Source organism: Notechis scutatus, chromosome 7 (assembly GCF_049901735.1).
Source record: "Notechis scutatus isolate UNSWTSFEM ecotype Mainland chromosome 7, rNotScu1.2, whole genome shotgun sequence".
In the NCBI taxonomy this organism is placed as follows: Eukaryota; Metazoa; Chordata; class Lepidosauria; order Squamata; family Elapidae; genus Notechis; species Notechis scutatus.
In genome coordinates this window covers 914,189-927,639 of record NC_142015.1, presented here as the reverse complement: position 1 = coordinate 927,639, position 13,451 = coordinate 914,189, and the positions used below count along the sequence as shown (strand labels likewise).

Here is a 13,451-nt window from a genome sequence, read left to right as displayed (position 1 = left end):
AGAGCAGTTCTGGAGAACTGGGAGCGGAAATTTGGAGACGTTTAGAGAACCGGCCAATCCCACTTCTTGCTGGCCCCCGTTTATTCTCTGCCTCCCAAGTCCCAGCTGATTGGCTGGGTCTCCTTTGGTTGCCCTGCACAGGAGAACGGAGCTGGAAAGCAGGTTAGCGGGGTGGGGAGGGGGATTTTGCAGGATCCTTCCCCTGCCACGCCCACCAAGCCACGCCCAGAGAACTGCTAGTAAAAAAATTTGAATCCCACCACTGTGCTACAGACAATGCTAATGCCACCTATGAGGTTCCTGTTAATTATCACTCCCATACAGCTCGTGTCAAGGAACTTTTGTTAAAAAAACACAACTATATGGGAGGGAGGGAGGGAGGGAGGGAGGAGGGAGGGAGGGAGGGAAGGAAGGAAGGAAGGAAGGAAGGGGGAGGAAGGAAGGAAGGAAGGAAGGAAGGGAGAAAAGAGCCTAATGCTGGGAAAAGAAGAAGGGGACAGGAGAGGAGGTGGTGGCTGAAGTCACGGAAGCTGTCGGTGTGAGCTTAAATGGACTCCAGAAGATGGTCGAGGTCAGGAAGGCCTGGAGGAACGTGGTCCATGGGGTCACGATGGGTCAGACTTCGCAACTAACAACAGGGAGGTGGCTACGAGCCTTCCTTTATGCTGGAGTTTAGTGGCTCGAGTCAGCAGAGGGTTAAAAGAAAATCCCCATGAATGCCCTTCTATAAATACCATCCGCCAACTCTTCTGACATCTGAACTCAGGAGCAATTCGATACCCCACACTGAACCAGTGCAGAGCGAAACCTGCCAAACCATCTAGAAATCCCATCTATGGATCTGTTTTGAGGACAAAGTTTCATTTGTATATAGGAAGCTGCAAACAGCAACCTGTTCTATCTTTCCTGCACCTTGACAGATTTTGGTCCTTTAGTTCCAAGGATGCACCTGATTCGGGTTTGTTTTTTCGCTCCTGGGATGTGAAGAGAGAGGCTTCACCATCAGGGAAGCTGTAGCTGGGGGAAAAAAGAGGCGTTCTAATGTTTGCCTGATCCAAACCGCTCTGCCCTAAGTAATCATCAGCTGCTTAGTAGTTTCCAGATCAATAAAGGAATTTTGCTGTTTCGATAAAATCACTGTTTTAAGACGAGGAATACCAAAGAACGTAGTAAAATAGTTAAGTTTTACTCTCATCTTTGCCAGCTAGAGGCTCGAAGACTCCTTGACAGGTGTGGTGGTCTCAGTGTCTCTTTGCCCTGCTCCTCAAGAGCCAAACTTTCTCCTGCATAAACCCATCAGCAAGACAAGGACTCGAGGGCCTCCGTGAAATGGGAAGCATATTCAGGCCAATCAAAGGAAGGACAATTGGCTGCTTCATAGATACCAGATTTCTCCAGATGTCGGCCATCAAAAGAAATACTAAGTACCCCAGAAGTTTATTTTTGTTGGAAACAGTATGTTTGTCCCCTGCATAAATAGTTGCTTAGCTAGAGCCACTAGTCCATTTTCTCCTCTCCCTCCAGGCGAGGCGGGACGCCGTCCCTCCACCTCGTGGGCTCCGGCACGTAGGGGTCAAACGTCCACCTGGGAAAGACTCGCTTGTACAAGGTCATCAGCACCGTGTCCTGGGACTTCAGCTGCCCATCGAACTGGCACTTCATGTGGCCATGGGTTCCTGGCAGCCGAAAGGAGAGTCAGGGCACGCAGCCAGCGAGGAAGGGAGGTTTGCTGGGCTGCTCCACACCCCCCCCCAAAAAAAAGCTTTCACCCGCTTACCCAGAGGTTCCTTGATGTGGCCACGGCGGCCCCACTTGGTCCGGAGCTCCACCGGTTTGAACCACAGGACATCCTCTGCAGGAGAGGGAGAAGGAAGAAGTAGGAGGACTCCCGGCAGGTATGATGACCCAAAGAGGCGTGGCACAAAGGCAACACAGTCCCATAAGTAAGAAAAGTCCCTTTTATAATCTCCCAACTTTGCCCCCAATGTCCAGTTGCCTTCGGCTGGAGAAAAAACTCTCCCAAAACAGTCTTTAAATGGAGGAAATTCAGTCCAAAAACAAAGTACATATAAACTGTAAATAAAAATCCACACAAACCATGCTGCAGCAATTAACGGGGCAGGAGAAGGAATTGCAGACTTCAAAGGCCAGCAAAACACACCCAGTTGGGAAGACGCCAGGAATTCAGATAACCCTTGACCATAACAGATAACTCATGATTTCCTACAAATTGCTGTGTGCAACCTCCCTTTTTAAACACTGTGTTCCCAGCTGCCGCTAATGAAGGGAATCAGGGCCCTTTCCTCCCCCGTAAGCCACGCAACTCACATTGCTCCCTCCTCCCTGCGTGCCCTAGGATGAAGAGCGGGTGGGCCTGGATCTTCCGAATTCCCTCTCCCTTGTTCTACCTGTTCCCTGCTTTGCCCAGCCGGACTGTGCCCTTCCCCAGTTTCCTCCACAGCCAATGAAGCCACATTCCCACTCCCTATCAGCTGCTTGGCCTCCCCCTCGGAATCAGATTCCAACAGGGGCATGACAGCACAGTTCAAAGCAACCCCCAAGTTTGTAGTCACAGACAAGAATTGCATAAGCTCTATAACAGAAGTCTCCAAACTTGGCAACTTTAAGACTTGTGGACTTCAACTCCCAGAATTCCTGACCTAACAAGACAGGAGGAGGAATTCTGGGAGTTGAAGTCCACAAGTCTTAAAAGCTGTCCAGTTTGAAGACACCCCCCGTTCTGTAAAGCAAGCATATCCAGCACAGACCTGGGGGGTGTGTGTGCTGGGGAGGGAGTGGATTTCTACAACTGCCAGTGGTCAGAGCAACTGCAGACAGGTGAGCCCTGCACTACCCATCCTTTGAATATGGGGTCCATTTCTCTCAATGAAGTTACTGCAATTCCCCCCTCCCACACCGGGACTTTGGGTGCAGTACCTCTGTTGAAGAACATGTAGCGCACGACGGCCAGCTTGCTGAAAATCTTGAATGGGTGGCCACTGAGCACCACCCGTTTAACGACTACCCGGTTGGGGTCGACGCTGAGCAGGGAGCCCACAGCCAAGAGGTTCTGCACTCCTGCAAAGAAGCCCAAGTGGGAACCCTGTGACTCCAGGAGGTGAGACGGGCCCAGGGCGCAACTTCAGGCCGGGCAATCGACAACCAGCGTTTGCAATGAGGAATGGAGCCCACCCGACTCCAAAGGGGCAGAAAAAGTGCCGAGGCTCCAATCCAAGCCACATTTTCAGCTGACCTCGCGGATAACGTGGCCACCAAGTGGGATAATGTCCCACGTGGGCCACACTGTATTCAGCATAGCGGCTGAGGCTGTTGGGAACTATAGTTCAGCAACCAGTTTGTTACCGCTGCATGCAGCTTTTAACACAAATCCGAAAGAACCAGAGCAGTGTCACCAACCAACCAGGCCCAAGGCAATGCACAAAAGCCCTTGGCGAGCTTCGCTGGGGAGAAAGCCCCACCCCGCCTGTCCCCACCCCATGGAAAATAGGATGTGCTCTGGGACATTCTCCCTCTAGGCCCCACAGGGACCCAGAACGAAGGCTGACAAGCTGGATCAAGGGTCTTCAAACTGGGCAAGTGTAAGACTGGTGGACTTCCACTCCCAGAATTCCCGAACTAACATGACTGGAGGAGGAATTCTGGGAGTTGAAGTCCACCAGTCTTAAAGCTGTCAAGTTTGAAGGCCCCTGACTGCTAGAAGGATAGGGAAATGCCGTTTTCCTTTCCCAACTGCTGAAGAGGAACATTTCCCCTCCTGGCACCCTGAAGGCAACGTGAGAATAATCTCCCCCTTTGCTAGCATGAAGGGACCACCCAATCCATCTGCAGGGAACAGGTTACGGGAGGCTGCTGGAAAAGGGGACAGAATCTAGAAATGCCAGCGGAAGGGGGTGGCGGCGGCAGCAGTTCACCAGAGGATGCCAACACAGGGGAGCCCATGCGGACCCCAGGTACCTTCCCGACGCCCAACTCACCGTCGCTCTCCTGTTTGAACAGCAGCACCGAAGCAGGAGGAAAAGTGATGGGGGCATAGATGGAGGCCACCACAGCCGTGTCAGCATGGAAAAACTTCTCCAGCTTGTGTTTATCCGCTGCAAAGAGGGGAGGAAGGAGTTGCGTGTTTAGTCTGACTTGACCGAGAGAATATTTGTAGCTCAGGGTTGACATGAGGGGTCCTTGGTGCCCTCTGAGCTTGGTCATTTTCACGCAGGCGTTTCGTGACCCAACTATTTAACGTCATCAGTGCTAGAAAGGGAGTGGAGTTTGCTCTCTCCACTTGTATACAAGTGGTTTGCCCTGTCGGTGTTGGTGGAGTGATCTTGGTGGTTCCTTGGTTAGGCTGTTGTTTGGTTGTTTGTCTGAGTCGGTAGCTCCTTCACTGTTTACTGTTTGATTCCTGGTGTGATGTTAACCCTGGTATTTAAGCATAGATTCTGACATTAAGCCATTTGTTCTTTAAAATGAAATGGCTTTTTCTATCTCACAGAAAAGCTTCTGGAGCGGCTTACAAAGATCAAAAGCAAAACAGCGTTTACCTTTCTTTGCATTTACAGTTTTAAACAGTGTGGCACAAAAGGAAGTGGATCAGGGGAAAAAGCTACATAAACGTATGTTAGCAGCTCTAGCTTTAAAATATGGCTTGACTCTTGCAAAGCTCAAGTGACCCTCAAAGGCTGCAGCTGGAATGGGGGAGATTTGTAGATTCTGAGTTTTCTCCCAGAATTTGGCTGCAGTTTCTTCAAGGGAAGCTCCTGGATGAAATCGCTGATTATCTACGATGAAACTGGTGTGGCCTCCTACAAACCACATAAATTCTCCATGCTGATATATTCCTTCCCTGGTCCTTCAGCTCTCTGAACCGTGTACTCACTGCTATTGTAACTAAGCCTTTTCCCCTTGTTAGGAATAACATAGGTTACCTAACATGGTTTGGGTAAAATAATATATATAAACTATGATAGTGATTTTAAGTGTGTGTCACTTTAATTGCAAAGCATGTAATTTTGGGTGCGGCTGTAAATCGCCATAAGAGGGAGCAAGAGAACTGGATTGATTGCTGACTTACTGGTTTGCTTGCTGACTATGATGGATTGTTAACTGCGTGTTCTTTGCTGTTGCTGAAGGAAGGAAAGAAGTTTGACTTCTTCATATCTCTAACTGCGAAGAGATATATTACTGGACTGATATTTATAAGTTTAATGACCTCTTTTTTGACACTGGACTTTGCAACTGATTAATCCCTGGACGGACTGAACTAGTGTATGATATATGGACTGTTTGACTATGCTAAATACTATTACTGGAATAAACTATTTAACTAGCACTGTGCATCTGTTTTACTGAGTGTAAGCTACAAAAACGTTTATCTCACATATTTGCCTGCCTGCCTGACTGCCCTGCAGGTTCTGCTAGGGTGTATATCCCTAACACCCCTCACCTTCTCTTTCCTTCCACCTTTGCCAGCATCAGAGCCTTCTCCATGGAGATGGGCCTTCCGGTGACGGGTCCAAAGGAAGGTAATTTGAGTTGGTTCAAGTGAGAACTAGGCGTGAACAACGATCCCCACCTTCCACACCTCACAGTATTTGAGGATCTTTTCCAAATGCATGAGGCAGGAAAGAGCTGGCGCCCATCTTCCCATCGTCTGTATTCTGAACTAGATTTGAGCCACTCAGACCACTAGGTTGGGGGGCTGATGCTCTGTCAACAAGCCCTATGAAGTTTGATTCAGGCATGTCAAATTCCCTCCACAAAAACTGGGAATTTCACCCAGTCCTGCCTGCCTGAACCATCTTCCCAGTCTCCTCAGCGCAAAGGCCATTAAGAAGCAACCCCCCCACCACCACACACACACACAAGGCCTCCCATTCCTCTCCCTTCAGAGGGGAACCTGTAGGGGGTTTCCCCTCCCCTGGGAGGGGCTGAGGACACACAGCTTCCCCACCTGAGGTGTGCTGTGAGTAGAGGGGGGAGGCCCGGAACCGACGGAATCCACAATGGACGATCACCTCCTCTTTGGACTTCACCGGCTCGCTGTATCCTGGATGGCGCCTCACCAGGAGGTTCAGCACAGACATCTGGAGAGCATAAAAATGGAGGAGAGGAATCCGAGGCTGAGCTTCTCGGGTCACCTCAGCTGGTTTCAGACTGATTCGGACCCCTGAGAGAAAAGCCTGTTCTTCTAGGCCGGAGCTCTCCAAACTTGGCCACTTTTAAGACTTGTGGACTTCAACTCCCAGAATTCTCCAGCCAGCTTAGCTGGCTGGAGAATTCTGGGAGTTGAAGTCCACAAGTCTTAAAGTGGCCAAGTTTGGGGACCCCTGTTTTAGGCCCTTGAGCCAGCCACGATCAGCCAGGCTTTCCCCCATTCCTTGCCCCAGAGGAGAAAAAATAAGACACACACACACACCACCCCCCTCTCTCTCTTCTGGACTCACCTTCTGTTCATAGGGAAGTAATGTGAAGAGAACCAGAGGTTCCTCCTTCTGCTTGAAACTCTCCAGAACAGAAACGGGGACATTGCAAAGGTGGACGGTAACGTACCAGCCGACCTGCGGAAGGAGCACACAGCACAGAAGGGAACGAAGCCGGGTTAGAACTCTGCTGGTTTGCACCCTGGGTGTGTTTCCCAAAGCCTTTCTCAAATACCAGGTTGATGGTAATGTTGGTATAATGCAGGGGTCTCCAACCTTGGCCCCTTTGAGACTGGTGGACTTCAACTCCCAGAGTTCCTCAGCCAGCTTTGTTGAAGTCCACCAGTCTTAAAGTGGCCAAGGTTGAGGGCCCCTGACTTAGATGACCCTTCTGGTCTCTTCCAACTCTATCATGGCATGGCTGAGGCTGGGAGTTGAAGTCCACCCGTTAAAGTGGCCTGGAGGCCCTGACTTGATGACCCTTCTGGTCCAACTCTATCGCTCATGGCTGGCTGAGGAACCCTGGGGTTGAAGTCCACCAGTCTTAAAGTGGCCAAGGTTGGAGGCCCCTGACTTAGATGACCCTTCTGGTCTCTTCCAACTCTATCGTTCATGGCTGGCTGAGGAACTCTGGGAGTTGAAGTCCACCCGTCTTAAAGTGGCCAAGGTTGGAGGCCCCTGACTTAGATGACCCTTCTGGTCTCTTCCAATTCTATCATTCATGGCTGGCTGAGGAACCCTGGGAGTTGAAGTCCACCAGTCTTAAAGTGGCCAAGGTTGGAGGCCCCTGACTTAGATGACCCTTCTGGTCTCTTCCAACTCTATCGTTCATGGCTGGCTGAGGAACCCTGGGAGTTGAAGTCCACCCGTCTTAAAGTGGCCAAGGTTGGAGGCCCCTGACTTAGATGACCCTTCTGGTCTCTTCCAACTCTATCGCTCATGGCTGGCTGAGGAACTCTGGGAGTTGAAGTCCACCCTCTTAAAGTGGCCAAGGTTGGAGGGCCCCTGACTTAGATGACCCTTCTGGTCTCTTCCAACTCTATCGTTCATGGCTGGCTGAGGAACCCTGGGAGTTGAAGTCCACCAGTCTTAAAGTGGCCAAGGTTGGGAGACCCTCTGGTATATTGGGCTTCGTTTATTTATTTTTCCCCCTCTAGAAATTAAACCAAAACCTATCACAAGAAGCAGCTCCCATTCAACTCCCAACTGCTTTGATACAACTGTGGAGATTTGAACTCCAATCTCGGTTCAGAGCTTGGATACGCCACACAATGAAAGCAAGAATGTTCACTCGTGTGGCTGGCCAGGGAATTCTGGGAGCTGAAGTCCACAAGTCTTAAAAAGCTGCTAAGGTTGGACACGCCCCTTTATTAAAGCCTCTAAAACCCAACGCTTGAAAAAGCACAATAACGGTGATTGTCTTAAAAAAAATTCAACGTGTAAAAACCAACAGCGGTTAAAAGACGAGGGAGGCTGGCGAAAGGACCCACCTGAGCTCCGTCTGTTTCCTCCTTTTCCAGTTGCCGGAAGACGTGCTTCTTGGTCCGGGAGAAGTCCTGGAACTGGAAGATCCGGGCGTAGTCCCTGGGGAGGTTCTCCTTGGGGTCCCAGGGGGATGTTCGGAAGCTCTTCAGCCCCCTGAACTTTTGGAACCTGAGGGAGCCGGCGGGATCATCCTCTTGCCTTGCCTTCCACCCGCCTCCCTGCCACCCAGCAGAGCCTCCCAGGCCTTGCCTCAGTTTCCCACACACACCCCTGCATCCCCTCCTCCTGCGGCCCTGGCCCTTTGCTGAGGCTCTCACCGGACCCGAGCTGGCAGATCCCGGGGGGTGTCCACCTCGTCCGGAAACATTTCTTCCTGTCGCTCCTGTCGGTATTTCTCCAGCATGGCTTCTTCCTCCTCCATTTTCTCCTCGGCCTGCTCGGTCTCAGGCAGCGTCATGGTCTCGGAGTCCTCCTCCTCCTCCTCCTCTTCAGAAGCAACTTCCTCCTCACTGCTGCTCCCATCCTGGCAGAGGAAAAGCAACGTGGGCAGAGTACTGAGTGAGAGACAGCAGGAGGAGGCCTCCCCAGTCTGTGGTCCTCGGCACCTGCCACGTACCCGTGTCCGCCTTCAAAGCCCCTGCCCGCCAGGGGGCCTGTCACATCCTGCAGTCTTCACCAGGTTACTGTCAAAACAAGGGCAGCTCCATTACCTGGGACATGGCTTCTTCCAGAACCTCTTCCTCTTCCTCCTCCTCCTCCTCGCTGCCACTTCTCCATTCGGCCTTGTCCAGGATCCAGGCAGCCTGATAGGCAGATGTGCCTTTGGGGACCCTCTTGGTCACCTTCTTGCTCTGCTTGCGAGATTCTGGGCGTAGCGGGAAAGAGAGTTACTGCCTGAGAATCTCTCCCCAGAAAAAGAAAAGAAAAATAAGGCATTCCTCCTGTCAGTGTAAAGCAGGAGTCCCCAAACTTGGCACACTTTAAGACTTGTGGACTTCAACTCCCAGAATTCTCCAGCCAGCTCTGCTATGCTGGCTGGAGAATTCTGGGAGTTGAAGTCCACAAGTCTTAAAGTAGCCAAGTTTGGAGACCTCTGGTGTAAAGCCATGGTTATGAGGGCCCATCCGGCTTCAACGTATAGCAGGGGCTTCTTACGTCCTCCTTTAAAATAACAAAAGGCCTGGAAACCAGGAAGGCTCCTTGGGCATCTGTGAGTTGGCCAAGGACAGCAGACTGTGGCTTGGTTAGGCCAGCCTGTCCGATCCAGCCTGGCAAAACATGTACAGATCAAGAATCTGAAGAACTGTTTTTTTCACAGAGCAAACCAGGCTATCAAAAGAACAAAAAAAAATTAAGCCCTTCAAGATCTTTTTTTTTTTGTTATCCTTAAAGCTTTACCTTAATCATCAATATATTAATGCCACTTGTCAATACTGTATAAATACCACTGCACTGAAATATAACATTGTGTGTGTTTTATAATACAATAAGCCAGGAATAAGAAGGAGCTCTTGAAGAAACCATTGAGAGGGAGATATACACGGCCTCGAACCCCACAATGGGATCGTGGTTCCAGATGGCTGGCCCTTGAGGGAGGACGGGCAACATTCACACATCAGAGTCAAGCTATACTCTGGTTTTTACAGTTCCGTCTCAGCGAATCCAGCCACCATAATTCAAAGCTGTGGCTAGCAGTATAGAGCATAAACGGGAGTAAGGAAACGTGGCTTAGGACAGGCCTCTCCAAATTGGCCACGTTAAGACTTGTGTGGACTTCAACTCCCAGAATTCATAAGCCGGCCACGGACCGGGGTCTCCAAACTCGGCCACTTCCAAACTTGTGGGCTTGGCTGGCTGGGGAATTCTCGGAAGGGAAGCCCACAAGTCTTACGGTTGCCAAGTTAGGAGCCCTCCAGCTCAGGGCACCCGAGCCAAGGCAAGCCCTCTCGGACTGACCCTTGGCCTCCTTCAGCTCCTCCTCCGAGGGCCAGGTCTGCTCTCCTTCCATTGGATCCGGAACCTCTTCCGCCTGGAGAGACTCCTGCTTGGCGGGGTCAGCCGTGCTCAGCACCTTCACCTCTTCCTCCATCTCGGCAGTGCTGCTGCTAAGGTCGCCCTGCAAGAGGCACAAGAGAGCAGCTCGGACCACGCCCCCTTCAGGGTGGGGGAGGAGCCTCTCCGTCAGACCCGGTCCAGGAAGAGGCCCCGCCTGCTTCTTCCTTCTTACCAGCTGTCCTCCGGGCCCCTTGGGGTTCAGGGCAAACGGGTCCGGGGGAGCATCCATCCGACTCATCTGGAAGTCTCCGTGCCCAACAAGGTGCGCCAGGGAGTTCACGTTCAAGCTTCGTCCCCTCACGTAGCCAGACACCTTTAAGGTCCCCACCGCGGCACTTTCGGAGCTGGGCACAAATTCGGCCGCATCAGCCAGCAGGTGAGCCCGCCGGTCTCGGAAGGCCAAGTGCTGCTGTTTCTGGCCAGCCAGGTGCTGCAGCAGGAGCGCAGTTTCCTGCTCTGTGTGGAGAGGGAAAAGCCTGGCCCCAGGGAACCGCTTCTCGGTCCCCTTGCTCAGCTTCTTCCGGCAGTCGGTTTGCTTCTTTGGCGGCTGCTCAGCCAGACCCTGAACCGCAAGGCCTGCAGGGAAGAAAGAGAACGGCTTCCTTGATTACAGAACAGCTGGAGAAGTTGGCCTGTCCTCTGGATCGCCACCGAGGCTGCTCTTAGGAGTAGCACTTAAGACTTATATACCGCTTCAGGGTCCTCTCTAAGTGGTCTACAGAGTCAGCCTTTTGCCCCCAACAATCTGGGTCCTCATTTTACCCACCTCAGAAGGACGGAAGGCTGAGTCAACCTTGAGACGGTCAGGATCGAACTGCCAAACTGCAGGCAGACAGCAGTCAGCAGAAGTACTGCATTCTAACTACTATGCCATCACAGCTCTCAAATCATGAGAAAAGACCGTAGAATACCAACAAAGCAGCAATAACAATTACAGAGCATCAGGGGAAGCAAACTCATGTAATCAAAGACCCAAATTTAGTGTCAGGGAACAGATATTTCACATAGCTGGGTTAGTGATAAAAAAGTAAGCATTATACTTCTCCAAGTCCTACAGGACGGCAGCTTTACAGCAAGGATTGTAGCCTGCCAAACATCTTGTACCTTACTGGATGGATGGAGAACAGGCTGCATTGGGCACTAGACTCACCATAGCTGGGGAGACCCTGTGCAAAGATGCAGGAGAGGCAGTGATCGCCAACAGCATCCCAGCCATCTGCAGCATCCAGCAGGAAAAGGAGAGTATCAGCTACTTTGGCAAGATCCAGCACTGCATGAAGGCTTCCTGGAGAATAAGAAGTACAGAAGTTACGACCCTCTGAAATATCCCAGGAAAATGCAGGAGAGACCATAGAACTATTTTGTAGGTCTAGAGGCTGCCAAGATAATACAACAGTGGTGGGACTCATCTCTGGGGGGAGAGGAGAGGATGAGTCTGCCTCCCGAGATGAGGTAGACCGGTTGCTTTCGTGGTGTGAAGACAATAACTTGGTCCTCAACACCAATAAGACCAAAGAGTTTATAGTGGACTGTAGAAGGAACAGATCAGACATCCAGCCTTTGCTTATCCATGGAGACTGAGTGAAGCAAGCAATGAGTGGCCAGTTTTAAGTTTCTGGGTATTACCATAAAAGGCGACCTGACCTGGGGGGGCTCACATTGCAGCCCTGGTCAAAAGGGCCCAGCAGAGATTAGACTACCTGAGGCTTCTCAGAAATCAAAAGCTGAATGGAAAACTGTTGGTAACCTTCTACCGCTGCACCAGAGAGAGTATCTTAACTTACTGCACCTCTGTATGGTTTGCCAATTGCACAGGGGCAGATAGGACAGCACTCCAGAGGATTAACGTCATTGCCCAGAGGATCACTGGTTGCCCTCTCCCCTCTTTGGAAGAGCTTTATAGCTCCTGCTGCCTCAAGAAAGTTCAAAACATCTTCAAAGATCCATTTTATCCTGGGCACACACACACACCCTTTTTTTTTTTTAACTATTACCATCTGGCAGACGGTACAGGACAATAAAAACAAGGACAAAATAGGCTGGAAAACACCTTCTATCCTAGGGCAGTAGCTCTTTTAAATTCTACTGTATAGTGCAATATTGATGCAATATCAGAGGTTTTCCATTCAAGTGTATAGAATGTAAAGGGCGTGTGTTTGTTTTATTTTTATAGTTATAATGTACACTGAAGATGGTGTTTTATTTCATTTGTACGAGGTGCAATGACAATAAAGTCAACTAAACTAAGATGTTTCTGTAAAATGAGGCCCTCACCTGCATCAGCCACCACAAAACGCCAGCGCAGCTTGGACCGTGGGCACAGCAGGGCAAAACCAGGAGGCCCCCCCTTTGCTGGAAACACAACCGAATCCTGGTGACTCCGGAAAAGGTTCAAGGCCGCCTGGGGGTCAACGTTGGCGTGGAGCGGCACCAGGACCATCAGGTGTGGTGGCCCATCCTTGCGCCCCAAATGCCGCTTTTCTTCCAACACCTGCAGACGGAGAAAGAAGCCAAGGTAGGTGAGGCTCCTCCACTCTCCAGGGCAAGCGGCCCGTTTTCAGCTTCCCTGCTCTGCTGCTGCCGACTCACAGCCTCCTGGTGTTGCCGGCGAAGCTGCCACGCCCGGTGCTTGCGGTCCTGCTTGGACCAGTTGCGGTGTACCTGACGAGTGAAGGTCTTAACCGGGACCCGACCTGGAGGGGGAAAAAGGAGGGGAAATGGCAGATTTGCTGGCTGGCTGCCTGTTGCTCCACGGAGGATAAAAGCAGGAAGTGCTGTCTTCGACCAGACAGGGAATTTCCAAACCTGGCAAGGCTTGTGGACTTCAACTCCCAAGATTCCTCAGCCCAGCCAGGCAGACAAGAGGGACTCTGGGAAATGAAGTCCAGAAGTTGCCAAGATGTGGAGGGGAAGACTGGTGTTTTCCTTCTCAACCACTTTGGTCTTGAGCTTCCAGAATGCCTCGACCTTGAAGTCACTCAGAGCAGGGCTCTCCACCTTGCCCCTTTAAGACTGGCGGACTGCAACTCCCAGAATTCCTCAGCCAGCAAAGCTGGCTGAGGAATTCTGGGAATTGCAGTCCGCCAGTCTTAAAGGGGCCAAGGTTAGAGAGCCCTCACCCAGACGACGGAGAGACACCGAGAGATCGGCCTCTGGGCGTTCCGGCCCTCGGGGACGCACCGGGATGGGGTAGACTGCTCCTTGGACTGGAGGCTTTCTTCGCCGTCCACCGAGACTCCTTGCTTCCGCGGCGACCTTACCCAAAAATAAAACTTCCCCCGCGGGGGGGGGAGGAGCGCCCCCTCCGCGCGCTCACCTCCCTGCCTCCGCGCGCTGCTCACGCGGTGCCTCCCGGCCTTGTGCGGCTTGTTCTGCTGCTTCAAGGAGCCCGCGCGGTGGACCGCCGCCTGCTTCGCCATGGCCGTGGCCACCGTCGCGCCGGAAGTGACGCCACCCAAGGTCCGGCTTCTGCCGCTC

General features: G+C 51.7%; 1 protein-coding gene across 1 annotated transcript; it reads right to left on the bottom strand.

Annotated features, from left to right (window-relative positions):
• Positions 1-1,165: 1,165 nt before the first annotated feature.
• Positions 1,166-13,409, bottom strand: TSR1 (TSR1 ribosome maturation factor). Its single transcript, XM_087969578.1, has 15 exons — positions 13,291-13,409; positions 12,564-12,667; positions 12,249-12,465; positions 11,125-11,259; positions 10,147-10,550; positions 9,876-10,035; positions 8,630-8,784; positions 8,237-8,442; positions 7,925-8,087; positions 6,459-6,572; positions 5,966-6,098; positions 3,996-4,112; positions 2,938-3,078; positions 1,778-1,852; positions 1,166-1,676 (listed from the first exon to the last, which is right to left on the bottom strand). The coding sequence occupies exons 1-15, from the start codon at positions 13,391-13,393 to the stop codon at positions 1,498-1,500; spliced, it is 2,406 nt and encodes an 801-aa protein (XP_087825704.1). The 5' UTR covers positions 13,394-13,409; the 3' UTR covers positions 1,166-1,497.
• Between the last annotated feature and the right edge of the window lie 42 nt (positions 13,410-13,451).